At 57.4% G+C, this 22,476-nt stretch overlaps 3 protein-coding genes across 6 annotated transcripts; all 3 read left to right on the top strand.

Moving 5' to 3' along the window:
- The first annotated feature begins 35 nt into the window (after positions 1–35).
- SNRPA (small nuclear ribonucleoprotein polypeptide A) lies at positions 36–8,898 on the top strand. Of its 3 annotated transcripts, XM_040976288.1 has the most exons (7): positions 36–104; positions 549–652; positions 4,866–5,038; positions 5,911–6,090; positions 7,233–7,406; positions 7,723–7,811; positions 8,533–8,898. In XM_040976288.1, the coding sequence occupies exons 2-7, from the start codon at positions 571–573 to the stop codon at positions 8,690–8,692; spliced, it is 858 nt and encodes a 285-aa protein (XP_040832222.1). In that variant the 5' UTR covers positions 36–104; positions 549–570; the 3' UTR covers positions 8,693–8,898. The 3 variants fall into 3 exon arrangements, with proteins under 3 accessions (XP_040832222.1, XP_040832224.1, XP_040832225.1); XM_040976290.1 differs by lacking the exon at positions 36–104 and having other exon boundaries at positions 378–652; positions 5,911–6,063; XM_040976291.1 differs by lacking the exons at positions 36–104; positions 7,233–7,406 and having other exon boundaries at positions 378–652; positions 5,911–6,080; positions 7,674–7,811.
- A 4,902-nt stretch (positions 8,899–13,800) lies between these two features.
- Positions 13,801–15,209, top strand: MIA (MIA SH3 domain containing). The gene is made up of 4 exons (XM_040976601.1): positions 13,801–14,208; positions 14,319–14,452; positions 14,763–14,873; positions 15,048–15,209. The coding sequence occupies exons 1-4, from the start codon at positions 14,076–14,078 to the stop codon at positions 15,069–15,071; spliced, it is 402 nt and encodes a 133-aa protein (XP_040832535.1). The 5' UTR covers positions 13,801–14,075; the 3' UTR covers positions 15,072–15,209.
- Positions 15,210–15,765: 556 nt separating this feature from the next.
- On the top strand, positions 15,766–22,073 carry RAB4B (RAB4B, member RAS oncogene family). 2 transcript variants are annotated; one of them, XM_040976287.1, is made up of 8 exons: positions 15,766–15,926; positions 16,585–16,665; positions 16,809–16,923; positions 17,809–17,871; positions 17,961–18,115; positions 18,930–19,030; positions 19,115–19,241; positions 21,680–22,073. In XM_040976287.1, exons 1-7 carry the CDS (start codon positions 15,911–15,913, stop codon positions 19,223–19,225), a joined length of 642 nt encoding a protein of 213 aa, XP_040832221.1. In that variant the 5' UTR covers positions 15,766–15,910; the 3' UTR covers positions 19,226–19,241; positions 21,680–22,073. The 2 variants fall into 2 exon arrangements, with proteins under 2 accessions (XP_040832221.1, XP_040832220.1); XM_040976286.1 differs by having other exon boundaries at positions 15,767–15,926; positions 18,930–19,025; positions 19,110–19,241.
- Positions 22,074–22,476: the final 403 nt, after the last annotated feature.

The raw sequence follows: 22,476 nt of genomic DNA, 5'->3' as shown, positions 1-22,476 counted from the left end.
CCGGGGATTGGCTTATCGAAAGGCAAAGGCCGGGCTAGGAAAGGAAGTTTTGGTGTTCGAGGGACGCAGCCGCGGCGTTGCCAGCGGGAGTCACAGGTCTATCGGTGGGTAACCTCGGGCCCAGGCGGCCATCGACAGCGGGTGACCAGTTCGTCTGGCCTGGCGCCTTTCCATGTCCCATGTGGGAGGAAACTTTTAGTTGTGCGAGGCCAAGGACCTCAAATTCGTCCCATCCCTAACTGCCGCCTCCATCCGGGTTTTTTCTCCTTCGCCGTCTTTGGGCGCGTAGGCCAATGGGAATCGCCCTTTATGGCGCCCCACCCCTTAGGCGCGTGGCGTATCCTGGGACTTGTAGTTCCCGTCTGGCGAGTCTTCGAGGCACGCGGGCGGTAGAAGCGGGGTTCCTGCACACGCGTGGGATCTCGGGCTGTGTTTTTCGCCCGGTTTCCTCTTGTTGGGAAGGTTTTTGAGCCGCCCGGCCAGTCCGCCAGCAGACACAGGATTTGAGCGAGACCCCGGATTAAAGTCCCTTGTTTTCCTCCTTTAAGCGCTTCTTCGGCACCTCATCCCATGGCAGTTCCCGAGACCCGCCCCAACCACACCAACCACACCATTTATATCAACAACCTCAATGAGAAGATCAAGAAGGATGGTGAGTTCCAGGGGTGCTTGGGTGTCGTGCACGAGGCAGCTCCTCTTCCTCAGCCCTGCTCCTGGCCCTCGGACCCCCGGGCTGTTCGAGAGTGACCCCCCGACCTTGTACTGCGCCCAATGACCTGGTCACGCTGCCCCCGGGACTCCTACGGGAAGCCTTCCCCGCTCCCTTCTCTGTCCTCTGGCAGCTCCCCTCCCGGGGGACCCAGGGCGAGCCCCAGCAAGCCCTGATGGTTCTGGCCCCTTCTGGGGTTCTCTGTGTGCTTGTGTGCTCACGGTTAACCCTGTAGCAGCAGCATCGGGATTGCCTGCAGTCCTCGCAGCCGCTACTGTTATTCCCATTGGTCAGGTTAGGACACTGAAGCCCTCAGTGACGGAGATCTCCCATTCGCTGGCTCACTCCCCAGATGGCTGCAGCAAGTGGGGCTGGGCCAGGTGGAAGGCAGCAGCTTTCTGCAGGTCCCCGACCTGGGTGTGGGGATCCCAGTTCTTCTTTTTTTAAGATTTATTTTTATTGTAAATCAGATATACAGAGAGGAGGAGAGACAGAGGAAGTTTTTCCATCCATTGGTTCACTCCCCAAGTGACCGCAATGGCTGCACTGCGCTGATCTGAAGCAGGAGCCAGAGGCTCTTCCAGGTCTCCCATGCTGGTGTAGGGTCTCAAGGCTTTGGGCCGTCCTCAACTGCTTTCCCAGGCCACAAGCAGGAAGCTGGATGGGAAGCAGGACTGCCAGGATTAGAACTGGCGCCCATATGGGATCCCGGTGCGTGCAAGGCCAGGACTTTAGCTGGGCCGCCGGGCCGGGCCTGGATCCCATTTCTTGGGCCTTGTCAGGTGCCAGAGCAGGGAGCTGGGATAGGAAGTGGAGCAGCCAGGACCCAGCCAGGCACGCTGATGTGGGATGCTGGCAGCAGAAGCAGCGCCCCAACACCTACCCCTAGAGTAGCTTTCAGTTTACAACACAGGATTTTGGAATTTAAACATTTTCTTTTACCCACGTCCAGCTTCCTTATTTACATCACGGAGTGGTGTGATAACATTTCTCACAGTTAATGAGTCACACTCTAACACTGCTTTTTCCAGCCTCTTGCGTGCAGGTGTGTGTGTGTGTGTGTGTGTGTGTGTGTGCCTGTAGCTCCAACATATGAGGGAAAGAATTCAGTTCTTGAAATTAGGATCTTTTTGCTTTGAGTAAATAAATTGTCATTGTATTGACCTTACTTCCTACGTCTGCAGACTGGGCACACCTTGGCACGGATGTTGTTGGGGGGAGGGTCAGACTCACTTAGTCTCCATGCAGGACAGCTTTCCTGGGACCTCGCCATTGAAAAGGGCTGGAGAATTGTAAGGATTGTTTGAAGGCCTAGTAACAATTTTTTATCTGCTGGGTTACTCCCCAGATGGCCACAGTGCCCAGGGCAGAGCCAGGCTAAGCCAGGACCTTCACCTGGATCCCATGTGGGTGCCAGGGCCCAAGTGGTTGGGCCATTTGCTACTGCTTTCCCTGACTGCTATCTACAAGTTGGATCAGAAGTGGAGCAACTGGGGCTCGAACTGGCGGTCATGGAGAGATGTTAACGTTCATTGTCACCTCAATGAGTTAATTTTATTATTGTTTTGGAAAGGGGCTGCTGCCGTGGTTTGGCAGGCTGAACGTCCACCTGGGACACCAGAGTCCCATATGGCCATCAGTTTGAGGTCTGGTGGTACCATTTCCCTTGCAGCTCGATGTTCATGGCCTGGGAAAGCAGCAGAGGATGGCCCACGTCCTGGGGCCCCCGCAACCATGTGGGAGGCCCAGAAGATGCTTGTGGCTCTGGACTAGTCCAGTTCCAGCCCATGTGGCCATCTGGAGAGTGAACCAGTGGATGGAAGATCTGTCTCCTTCTTGCTCTATAACTCTTCTTGTCAAATACAAATTGTTTTTGTTTTTTAGTTTTTTTTTTTTTTTCAAGATTTATTTTTATTGCAAAGTCAGATATACAGCAAGGAAGCTCTTCCGTCCGATGATTCACTCCCTAAGTGACTGCAGTGGCTGGACTGAGCTGATCTGAAGCCAGGAGCCTCCTCTAGGTCTCCTATGTGTGCAGAGTCCCAGGGCATTAGGCTGTCCTTGACTGCTTTCCCAGGCCACAAGCAGGGAGCTAGATGGAAAGTGGGGATGCCAGGATTAGAATCAGCGTCCATATGGGATCCCAGCATGTTCCAGGGCAGGATTTTAGCCGCTAGGCCACAGCGCTGGGCCCACATTTATTTTCTTTTTATTGGAAAGGTAGTTTCACAGAGGGGAGAGACAGAAAGATCTTCTGTCTGTTGGTTCATTCCCCAGTGACCGCAGTGGCCGGGTCCAAACCAATCAGGAACCTTTTCCAGGCCCCCCAGGCGGGTGCAGGGTCCCAAGTCTTTGGACCATCTCCACTGCTCTCCCAGGCCACAAACAGGGAGCTGGTTGAGAAGCGGGGCTGCCGGGATATGAACTGGTGCTCAAATGGGATCCAGGCACATGCAAGGTGAGGATTTAACTACCAGGCCATCATGCCAGATCCCTTTATAAAATATTTCTAAATATTTATAAGGCAGAGAGAGAAATTTCTCTCAGCTGATTCACTTTGCAAATGACTGCAGTGGCCAGGCCGGAGTGAGGCTGGGGCAGGAGCTTCATCCACGTCTCCCACTTGAGTGACAGAAGCCTGTGTGTAAGTCCTACGTCTGCTGAGAGGCCAGGATGCTCCCCTGCCCTGTATCCAGGATCTTCCCAGGTGTGGGGGGAGAGGTGCAGGGCCCACACGGGGATGGTGTGGGGGGCAGAGGAAAGCCAGGCATCTTCCCGTTAGGGGCGTTGTCTTGGCTGACTGCAGTGTCCTTGGCCTCACCCTTCTCTGGTGGACACTCTCCTTGCCTCCCGTTACTTGGTTCGGGTGGTTCCTCCCTCGGGCCTGGCGGTGGGAGGGCTCCGTTGTCCGGCTTTCCTGTCGGCTTGAGTTGTGCTGGTACCAGGATCGGCTTTGATGAGCACACAGTCCCAGCTGTGCCACGTCCTGCCTGGCACCTGGGGGAGTCTCGTCCTCTCACAGTGCTGACATTGTTGTAAGGTTGACATGCTCACAGTCCTGGTTGACTCATGAGTTGTGAAAATGTTGTGATTTGCATAAACCACTCAGAGGTAACTTTATGCTTCAGATTTATCTTTATTTTTGTTTTACTTGGAAGAGGGAGATCTTCCAGTCTAGTTCCCTCCACACATGTCCACAGTAGCCAGAACTGAGCAGGCTAAAACCAGGAGCCCCCCTCGCTGCAGGTCTCCGGCCGGTCGCAGGGACCGAGGTCCCCGGCCGTCAGCACCTGTGCCTGTGGGGATGTGAAGGAAGCAGAGGAGCCAGGACTCTAATCAGACATGGGGTACAGGCGTCCCCAAGTGGCAGCTTAGTTGTGCCAGACACCTGCCATGTGATGGCATCCTGACTCATTCATGTTTGTGAGGACATTTGTGTGCTGGACTCAGCATTAGCTGGGGAGACAGGCGAGAAAGGGGTGGCGTATGCCATGAAGGAAAAAAATAAGGGGCTCCAAGTCGGTTTCTCAGAAGTGGCAGTTGAGCCCAGCGTGGTGGCACAGTGGTTAAGGTCCTCGCCTTGCATGCCCGGGATCCCATATGGGCGCCGGTTCTAATCCCAGCAGCCCCGCTTCCCTTCCAGCTCCCTGCCTGTGGCCCGGGAAAGCAGTCGAGGACGGCCCAAAGCTTTGGGAACCTGCACCCGCGTGGGAGACCCGGAAGAGGCTCCTGGCTTCGGATCATCGGCCGTTGCGCTCACTTAGGGAGTGAATTATTGGACGGAAGATCTTCCTCTCTGTCTCTCCTCTCTGTATATCTGCCTTTCCGATAAAAAAATAATAAAAATAAATCTTACTAAAAAAAAAAAAGAAGGGGCAGCATTTCTACTGAGGCTCCCGTAGCCGGAAGGAGGCAGCCATGGCAAGCTCAGGAGGAGTGTGTCCTCGGAGGAGGGGCCGGTCCGAGGCACGAGGTGGGGTTCAGGCCTGTGCCAGAGTGCTCAGGCTGAGTGGCTGTGGTGTGTCCTGTGGCACTTGGAGTCCTTGTTGGGGTGTACTCTGTTGGGTGAGCAGGCTCCCTGCCGCTGGCTTCGCTTGCCCTGGAGAGCAGGTGGTGCCCAGGCTGCCGTTCACTGTTCTCGCCCTCTCCCGCTCAGAGCTGAAGAAGTCGCTCTACGCCATCTTCTCCCAGTTTGGCCAGATCCTGGACATCCTGGTGTCACGGAGCCTGAAGATGAGGGGCCAGGCCTTTGTCATCTTCAAGGAGGTCAGCAGTGCCACCAATGCCCTGCGCTCCATGCAAGGCTTCCCCTTCTACGACAAGCCTATGGTGAGCAGTGTGAGGGTGTGTGCATCGCCCGGCACTCCTATTCCAGTTCCCCCAGGACAGGAGACACCCGTGATCAGGGCTGCAAAGCGCTGGGGGAGGGAAGGGAGAAAATGGTGGTGGAGGGGGCAGACACAGCAGGGATTAAGGCTCAGAGGAAACCAGGAGCCTGTACACGATGGAGGGAGAGTGCACGTCACATCCCCCTGGCCTGAGGGGAACCTGTCCGGTGCAGGGAGAACACTGGGAGTCCAACGCCGGCCCCAGGTAGTTCACCCCCCTCCAACCCCCTCCCTGGTTGATTAGTTGCCTGCAGTGGAGGTGGATCTAGTGGACGGTGCTGGGCCCTGGGCTGCCTGGCATGGTCGCTTCCACCTGGCGGTGACCAGGCAGTGACTCCTCCCTCTTGTCCCTGTGAGTCTGCTGTGTCCTTGTTATGTTTCTCGGACATGGGCAGTGAGGGTTTGAGCTATAAAAGCTGGGAGTCCTTCACCACTATATAAACCGCCACCGGGGAGGTGTTTTGCTAACAGTGCCACGTCTGGTAGGTTCCGCATGAACAGCTGGGGGCGCCTACGATTGCTCCCAGAAAAAACCCAGCTTGCTTCGTGGTGCCGCAGCAGCCCCCGCTGCACTCCTGGGCCGACCTCACCTCCCCAGCCCACCTTTGGCCCAACACTCTGTGTGGGGTCCTGTTCTGAGCACTTGGCTCATTTTATCTTCATCACGCTCCTTTTGGTGAGCTGTGCGGGTAATCTCGCTTTCAGTCAAGGAGGTGAATGCCAGCCAACTTGTAACATCTCAAGAGGTCTGGCTTTGAACAGGCAGCAGGCCCCTGAGGGCTGCCCTCTAACCTTCTGCTCTCTGTCGGGTAGCGCATCCAATATGCCAAGACCGACTCGGACATCATTGCCAAGATGAAGGGCACCTTCGTGGAGCGGGACCGCAAGCGGGAGAAAAGGAAGCCCAAGAGCCAAGAGACCCCGTCTGCCAAGAAGGCCGCGCAGGGCGGAGCGGCGGCCCCCGTGGTAGGCGCCGTGCAGGGGCCTGTGCCGGTGAGCTGGGGCCAGAAGCGGGCCTGTCAGGATGCTGGCTTGGGGGGCAGTTAGCGCCTGCATGGTGGTCTCCATGTTGGAGTGCCATCCCTCTACCCTGCGCTCTCTCTCTCGGTCCCTGTCTGTCCTTTGGTGCGGGTCTGCTTGACCCTGACTGCCTTTGTCTCCTGAGTTGAGGTGGACAGTCACTGTCCCGGAGCTTTGCCGGCTGTTAGCATGAACAAGCGAAGGTGGTTCAGAAAGGTCACTGCTTGGCGTGTCAGGTGAAGTGTAGCAATATCATCTCTGTCCAGGAACAAGTAGGCTCTGTCACGGGGATAGGTGGTCGCTCAGCAGGGTGTGGGAGCACAGAGTGGTACCAGCAGCGATGGGAGACTTGGTCATGTTGGGAGCCTCTGTGTGGCACTGGGATCCAGCCTGGCTGCGGTCAGCTTCCCAGCAGAAGTTATAACACCCAGCAAGGCCACGGCCTACGATGGGGTGATGCCGGGGACCTTTAAAGAAAACTCAGCAGTGAGGGTGGCAGGTGCGGGCGCAGGGTGGGAAGGTGGAGTGGGGAGAGCAGCAGTGCCAAGCCCAGAAGCAGGAGGAAGCAGCATGTGGCTGGGGAGAGGCTTGGATTTGCCGCGGATTGGGTGTTTGTACAGTTAGTGACCCCCACTTCTCACTCCGTATACAAGTTACCTTGAGGAACCTCACAGCCAAGCGGGACGGCTAACAGCAGCCAGGCTTCCGGGAGAAAACAGGAAAGTGTTTTCTGACCTGGGCAGGGCAACAGGGGGTGGGAGCATCCTGTTTCCTGCACCGGATACCCTGGGGCCCAAGTGTAGGAGAGAGTCTGGCCACTGGGTGCCCTGGTCACGCCACGCTGCACTGAGGGTGCCAGGCTTCGGTGCAGCCAGCCCGGGGCTTGGGTCTGGCTGCTGTCAGGCTGTCCCACTCCCACACCTTGCTCTGTCCTGTGTGTGGTTCCCCATCTGGGACTCCGGATCCCGAACTGGGCGACCACACACACACAGTTTTAGCATCTGCCCCGACCAGCCCTTTCCATCGCTCCCCACCACGCTGCTCTGGTCCTCCCTAGGTCTTTACCACTATTTCGTTTTTGATTTTGTTTTTCCTTGTGTCGTCCCTGACTGCAGGGCATGCCGCCAATGACACAGGCACCTCGGATCATGCACCACATGCCGGGCCAGCCCCCCTACATGCCACCCCCTGGCATGATCCCGCCGCCAGGCCTTGCGCCTGGCCAGCTGCCGCCGGGGGCCATGCCCCCTCAGCAGCTCATGCCAGGACAGATGCCGCCCGCCCAGCCTGTAAGTGTCTGACTCCTTGGAAACAGATGCGGGTGGCTGGGAGCCTCTTTGAGCGTGGGTGGTCTGGGCAGGCTGCCAAGGGGGGTTGGTGGGTCAGAGCGAGCCCTGGCAGGGAGGAGTTGGCAGGTTGGGCATGGGGCTTGGAGACTTCCAGCTTACCCAGCAGGCCTGCCCTGCGCTCTGCATGCGTGGCAGTGAGCTGTTGGGGTGTGGGAACACAGTAACCCCAGATTGTGTGTAAGGAGGAGGCGTCCAGGGAGGGTTAAGGAATGGGGTGCCTCAGGGGTGCTGTGCTCACGGCCCCTTCTCCCTGCAGCTGTCGGAGAATCCTCCGAATCACATCTTGTTCCTCACCAACCTGCCTGAGGAGACCAACGAGCTCATGCTGTCCATGCTGTTCAACCAGTGAGTAGGGCCCAGGGCTGTCACCATGGGAACGGGCCTCGGCAGCTGTGGGCCCGACCAGGCAGGCGGACTGGGCCTGAAGGTGGAGGGAATGGAGGGAGAGGGGGCTGTGGCCAAGGCTCCAAGCCCTAGGTCTCGCTTTCTCGGTGTCTAGAAAGGAGAGGGGCCATGCAGGGCACATGTCAAACAGCAGACATGTTTGGACGCTGGCTAGATGGGCAACGGTTGGTGCACCCCAGAATGGAGGGGTGCAGAGTATGGATCCTGGAGTTCCGCTCATAGGTCTCACTCAGGCTGGCTGGGGCCAGGGTGTGGGGGCTTCACCCTGTGCACCTGCTGCTCTAGAGACCCCTGGTAGTACTGAGAAACAGAACAACATTCAAAGTCCCGTGTGTGTACCGAGTCCATAAAACAAGACATGTTTTGTAAGGATGCTGCCGGGGAAAAGGATCCCAGGTTGTTGGGAGGTAGGGAAGTTAGGGAGAGGGTGGGGACGAGGGCTGTGGCCACTCCTGGGGAGGGCTGGCTCCGACTGGAGGGACAGGCTGCTGTGCTGGGCCCTCGGGGACTGCGAGTGTGTCGGTGTTTGTGTTAAATTCATTCCCCTTATGCTCAGCTGCCTCCATGCGCTCTGTGGGTGGGGGGATTCATCCCTGGCCTGGCCCCCTGCCCGCCCTGGGATCCCGAGGCTGAACCCCTAAGCACTGCCCTTCCCTTTCAGGTTCCCCGGCTTCAAGGAGGTCCGGCTGGTGCCCGGGCGGCACGACATCGCCTTCGTGGAGTTTGACAACGAGGTGCAGGCCGGGGCTGCCCGCGATGCCCTGCAGGGCTTTAAGATTACCCAGAACAATGCCATGAAGATTTCTTTTGCTAAGAAGTAGCGCCTTGTCCCCATGCCTGTCCCCACCCCCTACTCTGGGGCCACCCCTTCCCCCTTGGCTCGGCCCCCCAGAAGGTAAGTCCCCCGCGGGGGCCTTCTCTGAGCCGTGTGTGAGTGAGTGGTCGCCACACAGCATTGTACCCAGAGTCTGTCCCCAGACATTGCACCTGGCGCTGTTAGGCTGAAATTAAAGTGGTTTTCTTTTTCTTTCTTTCTTTCTTTTTTTTTCCTTTTTGTTTGTTTGGTTTTTCACAACCATCGTCTATTTTCTTTTTAATCTCAAGGTTGTGGGGCCAGTAGGCTTTGCAAGACTCACTGTAACAGGGACACTGTCCAAACTTAGTGTGGTGTCTGGCTGTGGCTCCTGTCTCAGGGAGTGGGGACCCAGGGCACCCCCGGTGGGGAGGTTTTTTCCCCAGCAGGTCCCCAGCTGACAACGAGTGTGGCAGCTGGGGAGGGGCTTCTGCACATGACAGCTGTCTGGGTGCCGGTTCCTCTGGGCCTCGTGGCAGGATCAGATCGCCAGGGTGGCAGTCTGTGTTAGACACCAGAGCTGCAGCTCGCAGCCCCTTCCTGAGCACCTGTGCAGGTGGAATTTGGAAGGCTGCTCACTGTTGCCTCCCAGACTCCCCAACCTGACCTGGTTAGCGAGGCCGCCTCAGGCACAGCTGGTCCGCCCTGGTGGTTGGCTGGAGGCTCCTGGCCAAATAGCAGGGCTGCCATGGTGTCCACGGCTGCAGCTTTAGATACCGGGGAAGGTTCACCGGGAGGGAGACTCGGCAGTCTATTGCCTGACCTGGGAGCTTAGGCAGAGAAGAGAAGAGAGAGGTGGGGGTTTTCTGTTCTCTGTTTCTCTCCCACACTCCTGTAGCAGCCGGGCTGGGTCGGAGCCAGGACTCTGAAACTCCATCCAGGTCTTCCCTATAAATGGCTTGCGCAGTTGGGTTGTCTCCTGCTGATTTCTCAGGGAACTGCATCAGAAGTTGAACAGCTGGGACTCGAACCAGCACTCAGATGGGATGGTAGCTTAACCCACTGCTGTACACACTGACCCCTTTGATCTGGAACTGTCAAATATTTGCTTATTTATTTTACCTAATTTGGAAGGAAGAATTGGATCTTTCATCCTCTGGTTCATTCCCCATATAGTCACAACAGCTGGAACTGGGCCAGTCCAACGCCTAGAGCCTGGAATCCCATCTAGTCTGCTGTATGGGTGCAGGAGCCCAAGCACTTGAGCCATCTTCCACAGCTTTCCTAGGCATGTGGGCAGGGGGCTAGACTGAAAGCGGAGCAGCAGTTCTCTAACTGGCACCCATTTGGAATGCCAGCACCACAGGCACAGTGCTGGCCCCTGTCCTGGCAACATTTAAATTGTTTGAAAGTCTGGGACCAAGGAGGTTATGCTGCCTCCTGAGATTCTTGTGTACCAATGGGAGTGCTAGTTCACTGCCCCACCCCCACTCTGCTTCCTGTCCAGTTCCCTGGGCTTGTACCCAGCAAGGCACTGGAAGATGGCCCAAGTACTTGGTCCCACTGTCACCTATGTAGGAGAGCCAAATAGAGTTCCTAGTTCCTGGCTTCAGCCAGCAGAACCAGCAGATGGAACCTGTCTCCCTGTCCCCTGCTCTGCCTTTCAAATAGTAAATACATTTTTTGAAGAAAGTGAGGTCATTTGGCAGAAGAAATTGGCCATGAAACTAGACATTGGATCCTTTGTGGATACGCACCCCTGGCCCGGTGCGGGGTCGAGGCCTATCCCCCTACGTTGAGAAGGAACATCTGATGGTGACTTCTGCCGCTCCCTGTCTTCCCCTCAGTGCACCGTGTGCTGTGAGGGCTTGGAGGAAGGTAGGATGGTGGCCTGGGGGCTTCTGCAGGCAGCTGGTGTCCACCCTGCTGGGCCAAAAGGAAGTGTCCCTCTGCCAAGGGGCCTGAGGCTGTGGAGACTTCTTAGGCCCAGGCTGGTGAACCTTCCCCTGGCCCCCAGGCCTATGTTCCTGCAGCCTTGGAAATCAGCAGGTACTGCTCAGGCCCAGGGCAAAGGCAAAGGCTCTGGGAGAACAGCCCTGGCCCGCAGCTGTGTGCGAAGAGAGGCAAGAGGTGACTGCGGAGAGGACACCACTTCCGCCTCTGACCTTAGGCCGCCATCTGGACCCAGGGCCCTGGTCGCGTCCCCAGCAGTAGGAAGGATGAACACGGGAGGGCAGCATCGCAGAGGGTACCAAGTGAGGCTCCAGGGTTGTGTCCCAGGAGACCCAGCGCAGCCAGCCCTGGAAGAAGTGCTGGGGTCCTGGGGTGGCAGTGGGCTGTGAAGGCTGGAACGGAAACCAGGGTGCCACTGTCTTGGGCTCAGTATACACATCCTTCGGGGAGGCTGTGGCCACCTTGGTCCTGTGTGGAGCTTGGGTATGGGCAGGTGCTCCTAGTGGGCTAAACAGTGACCTCCTCTCCCCTCATTCAAATGAATGCCAGAAACCCTCCCACCAAGACGCCTAAATCCAGGCAGTCCCAAGTGCCATGATGGCAATAGACCTCTTCCACCAGTTGTGGCGACACCAGCAAAGATGGCGTGGGCTTCCCCTGTTTCACACAGGTAGATGGATCTCTGAAGGATGGTCCTGCCAACGGCTCTCTGGCACAGCAGGTTGTCAGCATCACCGAGCTTGTGTGCGGGGCCAAGGTTATGAAGGAGAGTCACCAGCGTCATACCAGATGGGCCATCTCCGTGACTCGCCGGTGGGCAGTGGATAGGGAAGGTAGCTTGGATATGCCACACTGCGAGAGGAGGCCTTGGCAGGGCAGCACAGAGGTTTCACACTGCTGTGTAAAGTATATGAAATATTCACTTCTGGGATTTTTCATTTAATATTCTCAAGTGGTAGGGGCTGGGGTAAGTAACACTGCCAATAAGGGTGGGCAGGAAAAGCTATAACCAAAAAAAAAAGGATTGTCACTTTCAAAGTAAGATGGCTGTGACGGACAGAGAGACCCTCAATCCAGTTCCCAAAAGCAGCTAGGTCCTTTGAACACTACCTGCCCAGACGACCTTGGAATTGGATCTTTTCCCTGTCCAGCCTTTGGGTGAAACCTCAGCCCTGGCTAATGGGTGATTGCAGCCTTGTAGAAGACCATTTTGTGGGTAATGGATGCACCAACACAAAAGGGGAAATGAAGCAGTTCCCGCCCCTTGTGATGTCATCAGTGTTGGGGCCGGAGCCCCTACAGCTCATTGTCGCCTCCTGTGTGAATACCTGAGGGAGGAGGGGCAGGGCGTGCAGCTTTGGATGACTGCTTCCTACAGCCTGGCAGGCTCGGGAGGTGGCCTGAGTACTTTGGTCCCTGCCACCCAAGCAAGACACCTGGATTGAATTTTTGGTCTGGCCAGGCCTCGACTGCTGCAGGCATTTAGGGTGTGACCCGCCAGATGGAAGATCTTTGTTTTGTTCTCTGCCTCCTGACCTTTCACAGAAATGGAACAGAGAAACCTTTGAAAAGTATGTCCTAAGATGGGCATTTGCCCAGTAGTCATGATGCCTGCATCTCATATTGGGATGCTTTGGGTTCGAGTCCTAGCTTTGCTCCCAGTTGTGGCTGCCTGCTGTTGTGCCTCAAGGTGGCAGAAGCACTTGGGCCTGCTACCCACTGGGGAGACGTGAATTAATTTCCTCATTCCTGGCTCTTCCAGGCATTTGGGTAGTAAGATCTGTCTCTGTGTTTTAAATAAAAAGAAATTAAGAGTGTAAAAATAAACATGCCTGATGTTTGCTGTTTCCTGGTTGTCCCTACCCGAGGCCTTCAACTTCAGTTCCCTGGTGAACTGACAGCTTCTGGGTCAGGACCAAGCACAGCGTACATGCTTGCTCTGTGTAGTTACTGAGTGAAGGAATGACGTCTGAAACGTCCTTAAAATGGAGAGCTTGGGGGCCGGTGTTCGGCTGGCCTAGAGGTTGTACCACTTTGGCTCCATAGCAGAGCGTCTGGGTTCAGGTCCCAGCCCTGCTGTCAGTGCCAGCTTCCTGCTAATGGGGCTGAATGGTCAGATCTGGTGCCCACGTGGGGGACTCAGGTTGGCTCTCCAGCTCTTGGTTTCAGCTGGGGTTGGGGGAGTGAGCCAGAGGATAAATGAATGATGGAGAAACAATGGAACATTCATCATACAAGATGAGATGGATGCCGAAACCTATATTCCCTTGTAATAGCTTCACCTAACAGTTTGTGGCCAAAATATAAGTTTCAACTAGCCATCTACTTTCTCTTTCCTAACTTAATATTTTCATCTACTCAGAAGGTAGAGATTTTTTATCCTTTGATTCACTCCCCAGAGACCTGCAACCACTTACTGAAGCCCCAGTGAGGTTGGAAATTCTAGTGACTGTGTGTCATGGGAGACTGTCCCAGCCCCTCATTCATTTACTGTCCCTTTTCTATATAAATTAGCCTGTTCGGTGAGCTGGTGCAATGATGTATCAGGCTAATCCTTTGCAGGTGCCAGCATCCCATATGGGTGTCGATTTGAGTCCTGGCCGCTCCACTTCCCATCCAGTTCCCTGCTTACGGCCTGGGAAAGGAGTAGAGGACGGTAACTCCTTGGGACCCTACACCCACAGGGAAGATGTAGAGGAAGCTCCTGGTTTCAGAACGGCTCAACCCTGGTCGTTGGAGCCATTTGGGGAGTAAACCAGCAGACAGAAGTTCTGTCTATACAAATTTGCCTTTCAAATAAAAAACTATAAATAATAAAACAGCTCTCCATGAGGTGATGAGATCCATTGGAGTTAATTAGGTCTGTGGCAAATGCTGCATTACCTACCATTCACTGTGATGTTTTTTTGCCCATTTTACAGATAATGAAGGCAAGGCTCTGCAAGGAGCCATGGCTCAGCCAGGGCCATCCAGGCAGGATGCGGGTGCCTACAAGGATGAACAGTGAGCTGGCTGTGCTACGGCCCAGCCCAGGACCTAGCATTCAGGAGCTCCTAGCACTTGGTAGCCAGGGTTCTTCCTGGCCATCAAAGGGCTGCCTTGTTCTGCTGCCCCCAGCACAGGAAATTCCAGGTGGTTTTCCACACTGGCATTCTTGAGCTGTGTCCCTGGAGGGGACAGCAAGGGGCCTGGGTACCTCAAGTGAAACAAGAGTTTGTGGGCCTGTGGGAGACAAGGGGGAAGCCGCTGCCTTGAGTAACCTGGGCTGCTGTGGGGATCTGGGCATATCCTGGGCTGGCAGTCCCCACCCTGGCCAGGTTCTGGCCTCTGGGGGGTGTGGGTAACCAAGGGGGGTTGCCAGAAGGCGGGGTCAACACAGAACACAGGTTTCCTTGTGCTGCCGGAGAGACGGAGGGAGCGTACGAGGAACTCTGAGGCCTCTGTTCTCCCCAGTCACCATGGCTGGGTCTCTGTCTCCGGGGCTCTTCAGCGTCCTCATCCTGCTGTCTGCCCTCGCGGGGCTGAGCATGGGGGGCCGCACCATGCCCAAGCTGGCTGACCGGAAGCTGTGTGCTGATGAGGAATGCAGCCGTAAGAGTGGGGAGAAAGAACTGGGGTGTGGGTTCCTGACTTGAACGCATGTGGGTGTGTGCTGGAGGTAGAGAAAGGGCAGGGGGTGCCATCACCTATTTCTTCTGCAGACCCCATTTCCATGGCCGTGGCCCTTCAGGACTACGTGGCCCCCGACTGCCGGTTCCTGACCATATACCGAGGCCAAGTGGTCTACGTCTTCTCCAAGCTCAAGGGCCGCGGACGGCTCTTCTGGGGAGGCAGTGTGAGTGCTGGGAAAGCCCTGGAGGAGATGGTATGGGGCTGGGGGTGGGCAGTGAGCCCCCATGTTTTACATGGCACCAGCTATAGTGCCAAGTGTAGCCCTTTTATTTTACTAGGAAGCCTGTGACGATTAAGAGTGACCTCGGTTTGGGGGGTAGGAGAGGAGTTTGGTATGGGGCCTCTGAACAGATGTTATGGATGTTCATATTTGAGTGACAAGATTGGAGCCAGCAATATAGAGGTCAGAAAGAAAGGTGGATGGAGCTGGCCACACTGCCAGTGACTAGCCGGCTATTGCTCCCTCCTCTTAGGTTCAGGGAGATTACTATGGAGACACAGCCGCTCGCTTAGGATACTTCCCCAGTAGTGTCGTTCGCGAAGACCAGACGCTGAAACCTGGCAAGATTGATGTCAAGACGGATGTGAGTGTCCATGCTGGGATCTGGAGGGAGGCCCTCGGGGTCGTGATGTGCGCCCTGGGGCTCACCCTTCCCTGCCTTGCCTCTTGCACCTGGACGGTACGAGGTACATTGGTGTGGCCCATCACCAACTCCGCCCCATTGTTCTCACAGGTGGTCTCCCTGTCTCTCTTTTAGGAGTGGGATTTCTACTGCCAGTGAACGCAATCTGCCTTCCATCCCTGCTGTCTCCCCTCCTTCGCTTCATGCAAATACATTGGCCTGGTGCAGACTCTCCGTCTCTGTGCTCCTTGGGGGCGGGTTCCTGAATCTAGCCAATCAGTTGGCGGAGTGTGGGCACGTCAGTGGTTGTTTGGCAGAGTTTAGTGAGGCAAGATCTTGGTGCTGGCCTCTGGGTAAAGAGGATGCCCCTCACAAGTGGGAAAATGCAATGAGACCATCGGACATAAGTGGCGGAGCAGAGGCGTTGTGGGGAAGAACACTTGCAAAGGGACGTGGGAGACAACCTGTGCGTGTCCTCCCAATTTTCCTCCACCTTCCTACCTCTGAGGTCAGACATCGCACCTGCCATAGGCTCTGTCCATCCTGGCCACTGCCCCTACTTGGCGTCCTTAGCCTCGCCCCCAGGCTCCCTAGTATCCAATCCAGAGTCTGGACTCTGCTTTTCTCCCTCCCCGACTCCTGACCAAATCCGTTCCTCCCGTCGGCCAAGCCTCTCTCGGTCCCGCCCCTTCCCACTTGTTCCGCCAATCGCTCTCCTCGGTCCCGCCCCTCTCGCCGCGGCCCCTCTCACGCCACCAATCCGTGCGTCCCGTCCCGCCTCCTGCCGACCGAGTCCGCCAATCGCGCCCTTCGGGAAGCGTGGTCTGGTATCCCGCAGCCCTAGCGGGTCGCGCCGAAGGGGTGAGGCGGAAGTGGCGGCGCCGGGCCCCGGGAGTAGGAAGGATCCGGGGCTGCAAGCGGAGAGGAGCGGCTGGCAGCCGAGGAGCAGGCGCGGGCCGCGGCGCCATATTGCGGCCCTCTGTGGCCGCGAGCGAGTCATGGCCGAGACCTACGGTGAGGGTGGCGAGGGTCGGAGCGCGGGCAGGGAGTGGGAGACCCGGGAGCTGGGCCCGGAGAGGATGCGGCCTGGGAGCAGTGGGGCGGAGCTTTATGTGCCAGGGGGCGGGGTCTAAGTGCAGGCTGGGAGGGGCTTCGTGGTTGGGGGTGTTGAGCTTCATGGATGGGGGCGGAGCCTTGGGGCTTATAGGGAGCAGGGCTGGAGGGGTTCAGGGCATGCTGGGAGGGCAGAGACGGGGGTGGAGCCTGAGGGAGGGGGTCTGGCTTGAGAGGTCTGAAAGTGGACCGGGAGCTCTAAGGGAAAGATGCTGAGACAGGACCTGTTACCCGGGGAACAGACAGGACGCCAGGGGTAACCCAGGGGTGCAAGGAAGGGACATCAAGAGGGGCAGGGACTGAGCTGTAAGCTTCAGCAATGTCAGAGCTGAGACCCGGAGCTCTGGAGCCCTTTGGCTTGGATGTTGGGGCATCCCAATCTCTCTGGCCTCAGCTTGCTCATCTGGGAAATGGGTATCATTCTGCGATTCCCTCCGTCTTGTGCCTGGCCCTGGGGAAGCTCCTGAGCTCTGATGGCTACCACCCATTTAACTGGGACGGTCTTTTGGTTTCCGTCCTTATTCCTGCGGTATCCTCGGCCGTCTCTTCATCTGCCCAGACTTCCTCTTCAAATTCCTGGTGATTGGCAGTGCAGGAACTGGCAAATCATGTCTCCTTCATCAGTTCATTGAGAATAAGTGTGAGTTTCCAGCAGCGTTCCTGGGAATGCCGGGCTGGCTACGGGGAAGGCTCCCAGCAATGAGAATGGCTTGGTGGAACGGGATCGGGGGTCTGGAGAATGGGGTCCTACTGCATTGCCTCCTATCTCCCTCCCACTCTCAGTCAAACAGGACTCAAACCACACAATCGGCGTGGAGTTTGGATCCCGGGTGGTCAATGTGGGTGGGAAGACGGTGAAGCTACAAATTTGGGACACGGCTGGCCAGGAACGGTTTCGGTAGGTGGGCTGGGCCCTCATGCGTGTGTGTATGTGTGTGTGTGTGTAAAGATGCAAGGATGCACTTTTAACTTGCAAGAAACAATAGCAGGCCAGCGAGCGGGCAGGCCCAGCAGAGGGAAGGTGATGGACGGATGTACAGAGACCAGTGGAGAGGGAGAGACCGACACAGGGCGAGGTGAAGGACAGTGGGAGACGGGAAGAGAAGCAGAGGCGGGGCAGCCAAGTGCTGTAGGAGACGGGAAATGGACGAGCAGTGGGTGAGAGGAGCACTGGGGCAGGGCACTCCAGTCTTCAGACTGGCACAGAACAGGGGGCAGGGCCAGGCCACGCCCCAGGGAAGGGTGGTTGCCAGGCAGCCCCAAGACCCAGGCCTGAAAGGAGAGGCAGGTGGGGAACAAGGGCCGGTTCTTAGTTGGCACTTACACCTGTTCATGGAGTGATTGCATGGGTTCCCAAAGGTCCCAGGTTGCGCTCCACCACACACAGGCCTGGCTGGAGAGGGACCCATGGGTGTTGCTTTGGCCGGGACTAGGCAGAGGAGATGCTCGGAAGAGGTGAATGAATGGGCAAGCCAGGGTGAGGATGAGAGAACCAGAGGCAGGAATAAACACATGCCCAGGAGACAGGCTCCTAAAGAGGCACCGAAAGACAGGGCTCAGATACAGGGAGAGCCTGGCAGGGGTAGGCAGTAGGCAGACGGGAAGCCACGTAAGAGAGGCAGAGAGAGAAGCAGTGTGTGTGGTGGCCAGACCATGGTTAGGCTTGGTGACAGCGGGGGGAGGAGCTGGGTGAAGAGAGGTCCTTCAAACCCACAGCCTTTCTCTGCAGAGAGGGTGGGCAGCCCCAGCCCCGGGGCTGACTGTGCCCTCCTGGTCCCCGCAGGTCAGTGACACGGAGTTACTACCGAGGGGCGGCTGGAGCCCTGTTGGTATATGACATCACCAGGTGGGTGCCTGGAGTGGGCGGGGCCCACACGGAGCCCCAGGGCAGCCCCCTTTTGCTCGCTGCTTCCTTCCTCTCTCGCCTCTCTGCAGCCGGGAGACGTACAACTCGCTGGCCGCCTGGCTGACCGATGCCCGCACCCTGGCCAGCCCCAACATCGTGGTCATCCTCTGTGGCAACAAGAAAGACCTGGACCCCGAGCGTGAGGTCACCTTCCTGGAGGCCTCACGTTTCGCCCAGGAGAACGGTGAGGGCCAGGCGTAGGGGTGGGCTCTCCAGCAGGGGAACGGACAGGAAGGTCAGAGGCCCTTGGGTTCACACATGGGCTGTGTGGCTGCCTTGTCCTCAGTCGCCTCCCCTGGAAGGTGAAGTTCACACCGCGGTTGCTGTGCTGGCTGGGGGAGTGGCCTCAGCACCTGCTGGCACCTGCGTCGCACCCACTGGCAGGTGCCTGACGGATGCTGGCTGCTGGGTTTTCAGTGGGCTTCAGGTGGAGGCCTACTTTGTGAGCGAGGGGGATGGGAGGCAAGGGAGGTGAGGTGAGTGGAGTTGGGGGGCCTGGCCAACCACTGGTGGGAACTGGTCTGATAATATTGTGTGGCTGAACCAAGGGCATCTGCTGGCGGGGGAGCTTCCAGCGGGCCCCAGCCTGCAGCCTCCTGGTTCAGGGCAGGCTTGGCCATAAGAGAGGTGGGCTTTGAACCGTGGCTTTGCCATGCACATGGGGAGGCCTGATCACGGGGCTGCTGGGGACTCCTGGGCCCTGCCATCGGGGGCTCTCTGTCCAGTGGGAGAGGGTGGGGAGACAGGTGCAGCTCCAGAGAGAGGGGAGGGGTAGGCACAGGCTGAGGGTGGTAGCTGGGTTTAGGAAGACACAGAAGGCTCTGGGGCTCCAGGAGCGGTGCTGTGGTCAGGGAGAGTTTTCTGGAAGGGGAACTATTTGAGCTCTGGAGGGGGAGGAAACTTCCTGGCCAGCAGGTGAGAGCTTGGGACATGAGGGAGGGGGAGGATGAGGACCCTGAGCCGGGTGTCTGTCCCTCTCCCCACCCCCCATGCCACAGAGCTGATGTTCCTAGAGACCAGCGCACTCACAGGCGAGAATGTGGAGGAGGCCTTCCTGAAGTGTGCCCGGACCATCCTCAACAAGATCGACTCTGGTGAGGCCCTGGTGGGGCTCGCAGACAGGTGGGGCACAGGGCCTCCGCAGCCCACCCATTCTGACCCCACCACCCCTGCCATAGGCGAGCTTGACCCCGAGAGGATGGGCTCGGGCATCCAGTATGGTGATGCTTCTCTGCGCCAGCTGCGGCAGCCGCGGAGTGCCCAGGCTGTGAGCCCTCAGCCCTGTGGCTGCTGAGCTGTGTGGAGCCAAGGTGAGATGCTGGGAGCTCCCTCTGGGAATCCGGGCGGTGGGGTGGGGGAGGGATTCTGCTGCGGGAGAAGGAGCCCAGAGCACAGAGAAAGATGCAAAATGACCTGTGCTGGGGGTACCCTTCTCGGCCCTGGGAGTGTCACCCGTTGGCTCAGCCCTGGCCCAAAGCTTCCCTTGCCACTGCCCCCATGGAGCCCGCACTCTCTCGGGAGGAGACGGATGATCAACAAGGAGTCCCTAGTGAGCGGTGCAGTAGTTAGGGTGTGTAGTTGCGGCAGGGGTGGCCCCGTGGGGAAGGTGCCATTTGAGCAAGCACCCAAAAGCAGGAAGGGCAAGAGTATACCCAGCAGTGAGATCAGCCAGTGCCCAGGAACCATGCCCGGCAGGGGTGAGGGAGGTCAAGGTGGCCAGGGTGGCTGTGGAGGAGCAGGTGTGTGTGTGTGTGGGGGGGGGGGTAGGGGTGAGGTTAGGGGTGGGTGAGAGTAGGGGCAGTCAGGGCCCATGGCCACAGGGGTGCTGCGGCCTTGGCAGCCTCAACTGCAACCCCTCCCACACCTTGCATGTCTTCTCCTCCTCGGTCACCACAGCCACATTCTCCTAGGGCCTTTGCTCATGCTGGGGTCCCTACCTGGAGCACCCCACCGCTCTCTTCTTTTTCTTGGGAACCTCCTTCTCTGTTCAAGCTTCATCTGTCCTGCAAAGTCCTTAATGAATCAGTTTATTTAGATTTATGTATTTATTTGAACGGCAGAATTACAGAACCTGGGGTGGGAGGACAGAAATCTTCCATCTTCTCGTTCCCTGGTTCCCAAATAGCTAACACAGCCCCAGCTGGGCCAGGCTGAAGCCAGCAGTCTAGTACTCCATCGGGATCTCCCGTGTGGATCAGGGGTCCAAGCACTTGGGCCATCCTCCGCTGCCTTCCCAGGCACATCTGCAGGGAGCTGGATCAGAGGTGGAACAGCTGACACTCAAAGCAACACTCACGTGGGTAGCAGGTGGCAGCTCAACCCGCTGTGTCCCAGCACCGGCCCCTCTCCAGACTCCAAGGCAGACGTACAAGACTCACGGGATTTGGTCTCGACCTTGCCTCTCTAGGTCTCTGTGTGTTTCTAGTTCAGTCTCTCCTCTGGACTTCATGGCCAGTCCCCTCCCAGCCACTGGCGGCTCTAGAGTCACAGTGGGAAAAACAGTTAGGTTTTCCCGATGGGATGCAGGTGGAACTTGAGAGTCAGTAAGAGGAGTCAGTCGTGCTGGCTGTAAGCTGGGGCAGTTCCCTCATCTAAACGAACCACAAGCCTGGCAGTATTAGCCACCAGTCTGTGAGTGCCATGAGGGTGAAGTTAGTTATTTCAGGGGGCATGAGCGAGAACTGGTTAGTTTTTTTTTTTTTTCCCCGGCTCATCTTAGTGACAGCGGGCCACACAGAAGCGGACAGGCGGTGGGGCGAGGTCTTCTCTCCAGGGCCCGACACAGTCCCGTGTTCAGGTTTGCCCATAGCAGATCACACATCCTAAGAGCGTGCTGTCTCAAACAACACGGACTGCCATTTGCAGCAGGAAAGGAGTTGGCCAAGTTGATGTAATAGAGTCACGCCCACTTAGAAAACACGTTTTTCTGTTACCAGTATGCTTGTTTATGGAAATATAATTCCTGGGCCATGAATTTCGTGATTCCTAAATGCATGATCCGGGGTACACATGGGTCCTGCCACTCCAGCACTATCTCCAATTCTGGCACATCTTTCCATGAACTCCATATGCATTCGGCAGCCCCTGTCCGTGCTCCCCCAGGCCCTGGTGGCCATCTGCCGGCTCTGTGTCCACAGACCCAGGCCCTCACCGCCACAATGCACTCTGGCCATTTTTATTTTATTCCATTTGAATGGAAAACTGGCCAAGGCCCATCAAGCTGCATACAGCACTGCAGGTTGGAATCCTCTGGGCCATGGGCTGGGACGGGGGTGTGTCAGAAGACAGACTGCTCAGGCTGTTGCCACCGAGATCCCAGGACGAGCTGGGGGCTTTCTGGAAGCTCCCAGGTACTACAGAAAACAACCAGAAGCAAGCATCATGGACATGTGTCTGTCCACTTTGGGAAACACTCGAATGAGACGCAGGGTCAGGGCAGCCCAGGGACCCAGAGCGACACAGCAGTGCGACGGTGGGAAAATGGGGTTTAGACACACTGCAGTGTGCCTGCACAACTCAGCCCTATGAGGCAAGGTAGGTGGGCAGGCAGGCCCCCTGGGAGATGCAGGCATGGTCAGCACTAGAGAGAGCCAGAGGTTACCGGAAGCCTCACTGTGCGAATTCTGGGAGAAAGGGAAGGACACAGGCAGACAGAGCCAGATCAGAGACTGGAAGATACTCAGAAGTGAGCAAGCAAGCAGGTGGACTGACCGAGGGCATCCTGGGTCATCACACCCTTCTCTTTCAGCTCACCTGTTCTCCAGGACCAGCCCTGCCCTTCTGGCGGGGCCCCTGATCCGGGCCCCAGGAGGCCGTGTCCCAACTGCCCTGGCCCCAGAGAAGCTGCCCCGCCACCTGTCCCCCCTTCCCTGGCCTGGTGGGGCCTGGCTTTGGGGCAAGACTGAGCCACAGGGGGGAAGGGGAAATTCATACCTGCTGCTGCTTCCTCTGTCTTGGCTAACCTCTGTCCCTCCGCGCCCCCAACCCTGAATCCCTAACCAGTACCACAAGAGCTCCCAAAGCCTGAGACCAGGGCTGTCCGGCCCCCACTCACCACCTGGCCCTGCTGTTGCGAGTATGTGTTATTTATTACCCGGAGGCCTGCCCCCTCCCAACTGGACCCCCATAAAGCATTGTTTACACCTGTGCCTCAGCCTCCATCATTTTGGGGTGGTGGGGAGACGCCAGAGATGGCTGGTGGAAGGATCATGCATCCTGGGGTTCACGTGCCACATTTCTGGGTTGCCCAGGGAGAGGGGTCCACCAGGGTGACCATGACAGGTACTCTGCCATGCAGGGGGTGGAAGTCGGATGCACTGGCTGGGTAAACAGCACCACCAGTCCCCGTGTTGCGTCCCGTGTATGAGTGCGTCCAGTACCCTGTGGAGGACAGAGTGTACACTGCTGCCCGTGACTGCTCCGTGTCCTGTTTGGGCCTGTGGGTGGCTGGCCCCGGGGGCCACACCTGCTTTTACCCAGGTGTTGCAGATGCCCGAAGGTCCAAGGCAGTGACTCAGCACCGTGGATGTACTCACAGCGAGTTGG

Source organism: Ochotona curzoniae, unplaced genomic scaffold (assembly GCF_017591425.1).
Source record: "Ochotona curzoniae isolate NIBS_2020 unplaced genomic scaffold, NIBS_Ocur_1.0 contig_2699, whole genome shotgun sequence".
NCBI lineage: Eukaryota > Metazoa > Chordata > Mammalia > Lagomorpha > Ochotonidae > Ochotona > Ochotona curzoniae.
The sequence above is the reverse complement of the archived record's forward strand: the minus strand, read 5'-3'. Positions and strand labels throughout refer to the sequence as shown.

Coding starts and splice junctions, on each gene's coding strand:
- MIA (XM_040976601.1), top strand. CDS start 14,076: ATGGCTGGGTCTCTGTCTCCGGGGCTCTTCAGCGTCCTCATCCTGCTG. Junction 14,453..14,762: donor GGCTCTTCTGGGGAGGCAGT/GTGAGTGCTGGG, acceptor CCCTCCTCTTAG/GTTCAGGGAGATTACTATGG. Junction 14,874..15,047: donor AGATTGATGTCAAGACGGAT/GTGAGTGTCCAT, acceptor TCTCTCTTTTAG/GAGTGGGATTTCTACTGCCA.
- SNRPA (XM_040976288.1), top strand. CDS start 571: ATGGCAGTTCCCGAGACCCGCCCCAACCACACCAACCACACCATTTAT. Junction 653..4,865: donor TGAGAAGATCAAGAAGGATG/GTGAGTTCCAGG, acceptor TCTCCCGCTCAG/AGCTGAAGAAGTCGCTCTAC. Junction 7,407..7,722: donor AGATGCCGCCCGCCCAGCCT/GTAAGTGTCTGA, acceptor TTCTCCCTGCAG/CTGTCGGAGAATCCTCCGAA.
- RAB4B (XM_040976287.1), top strand. Junction 16,666..16,808: donor TCAGTTCATTGAGAATAAGT/GTGAGTTTCCAG, acceptor TCCCACTCTCAG/TCAAACAGGACTCAAACCAC. Junction 16,924..17,808: donor GCTGGCCAGGAACGGTTTCG/GTAGGTGGGCTG, acceptor TGGTCCCCGCAG/GTCAGTGACACGGAGTTACT.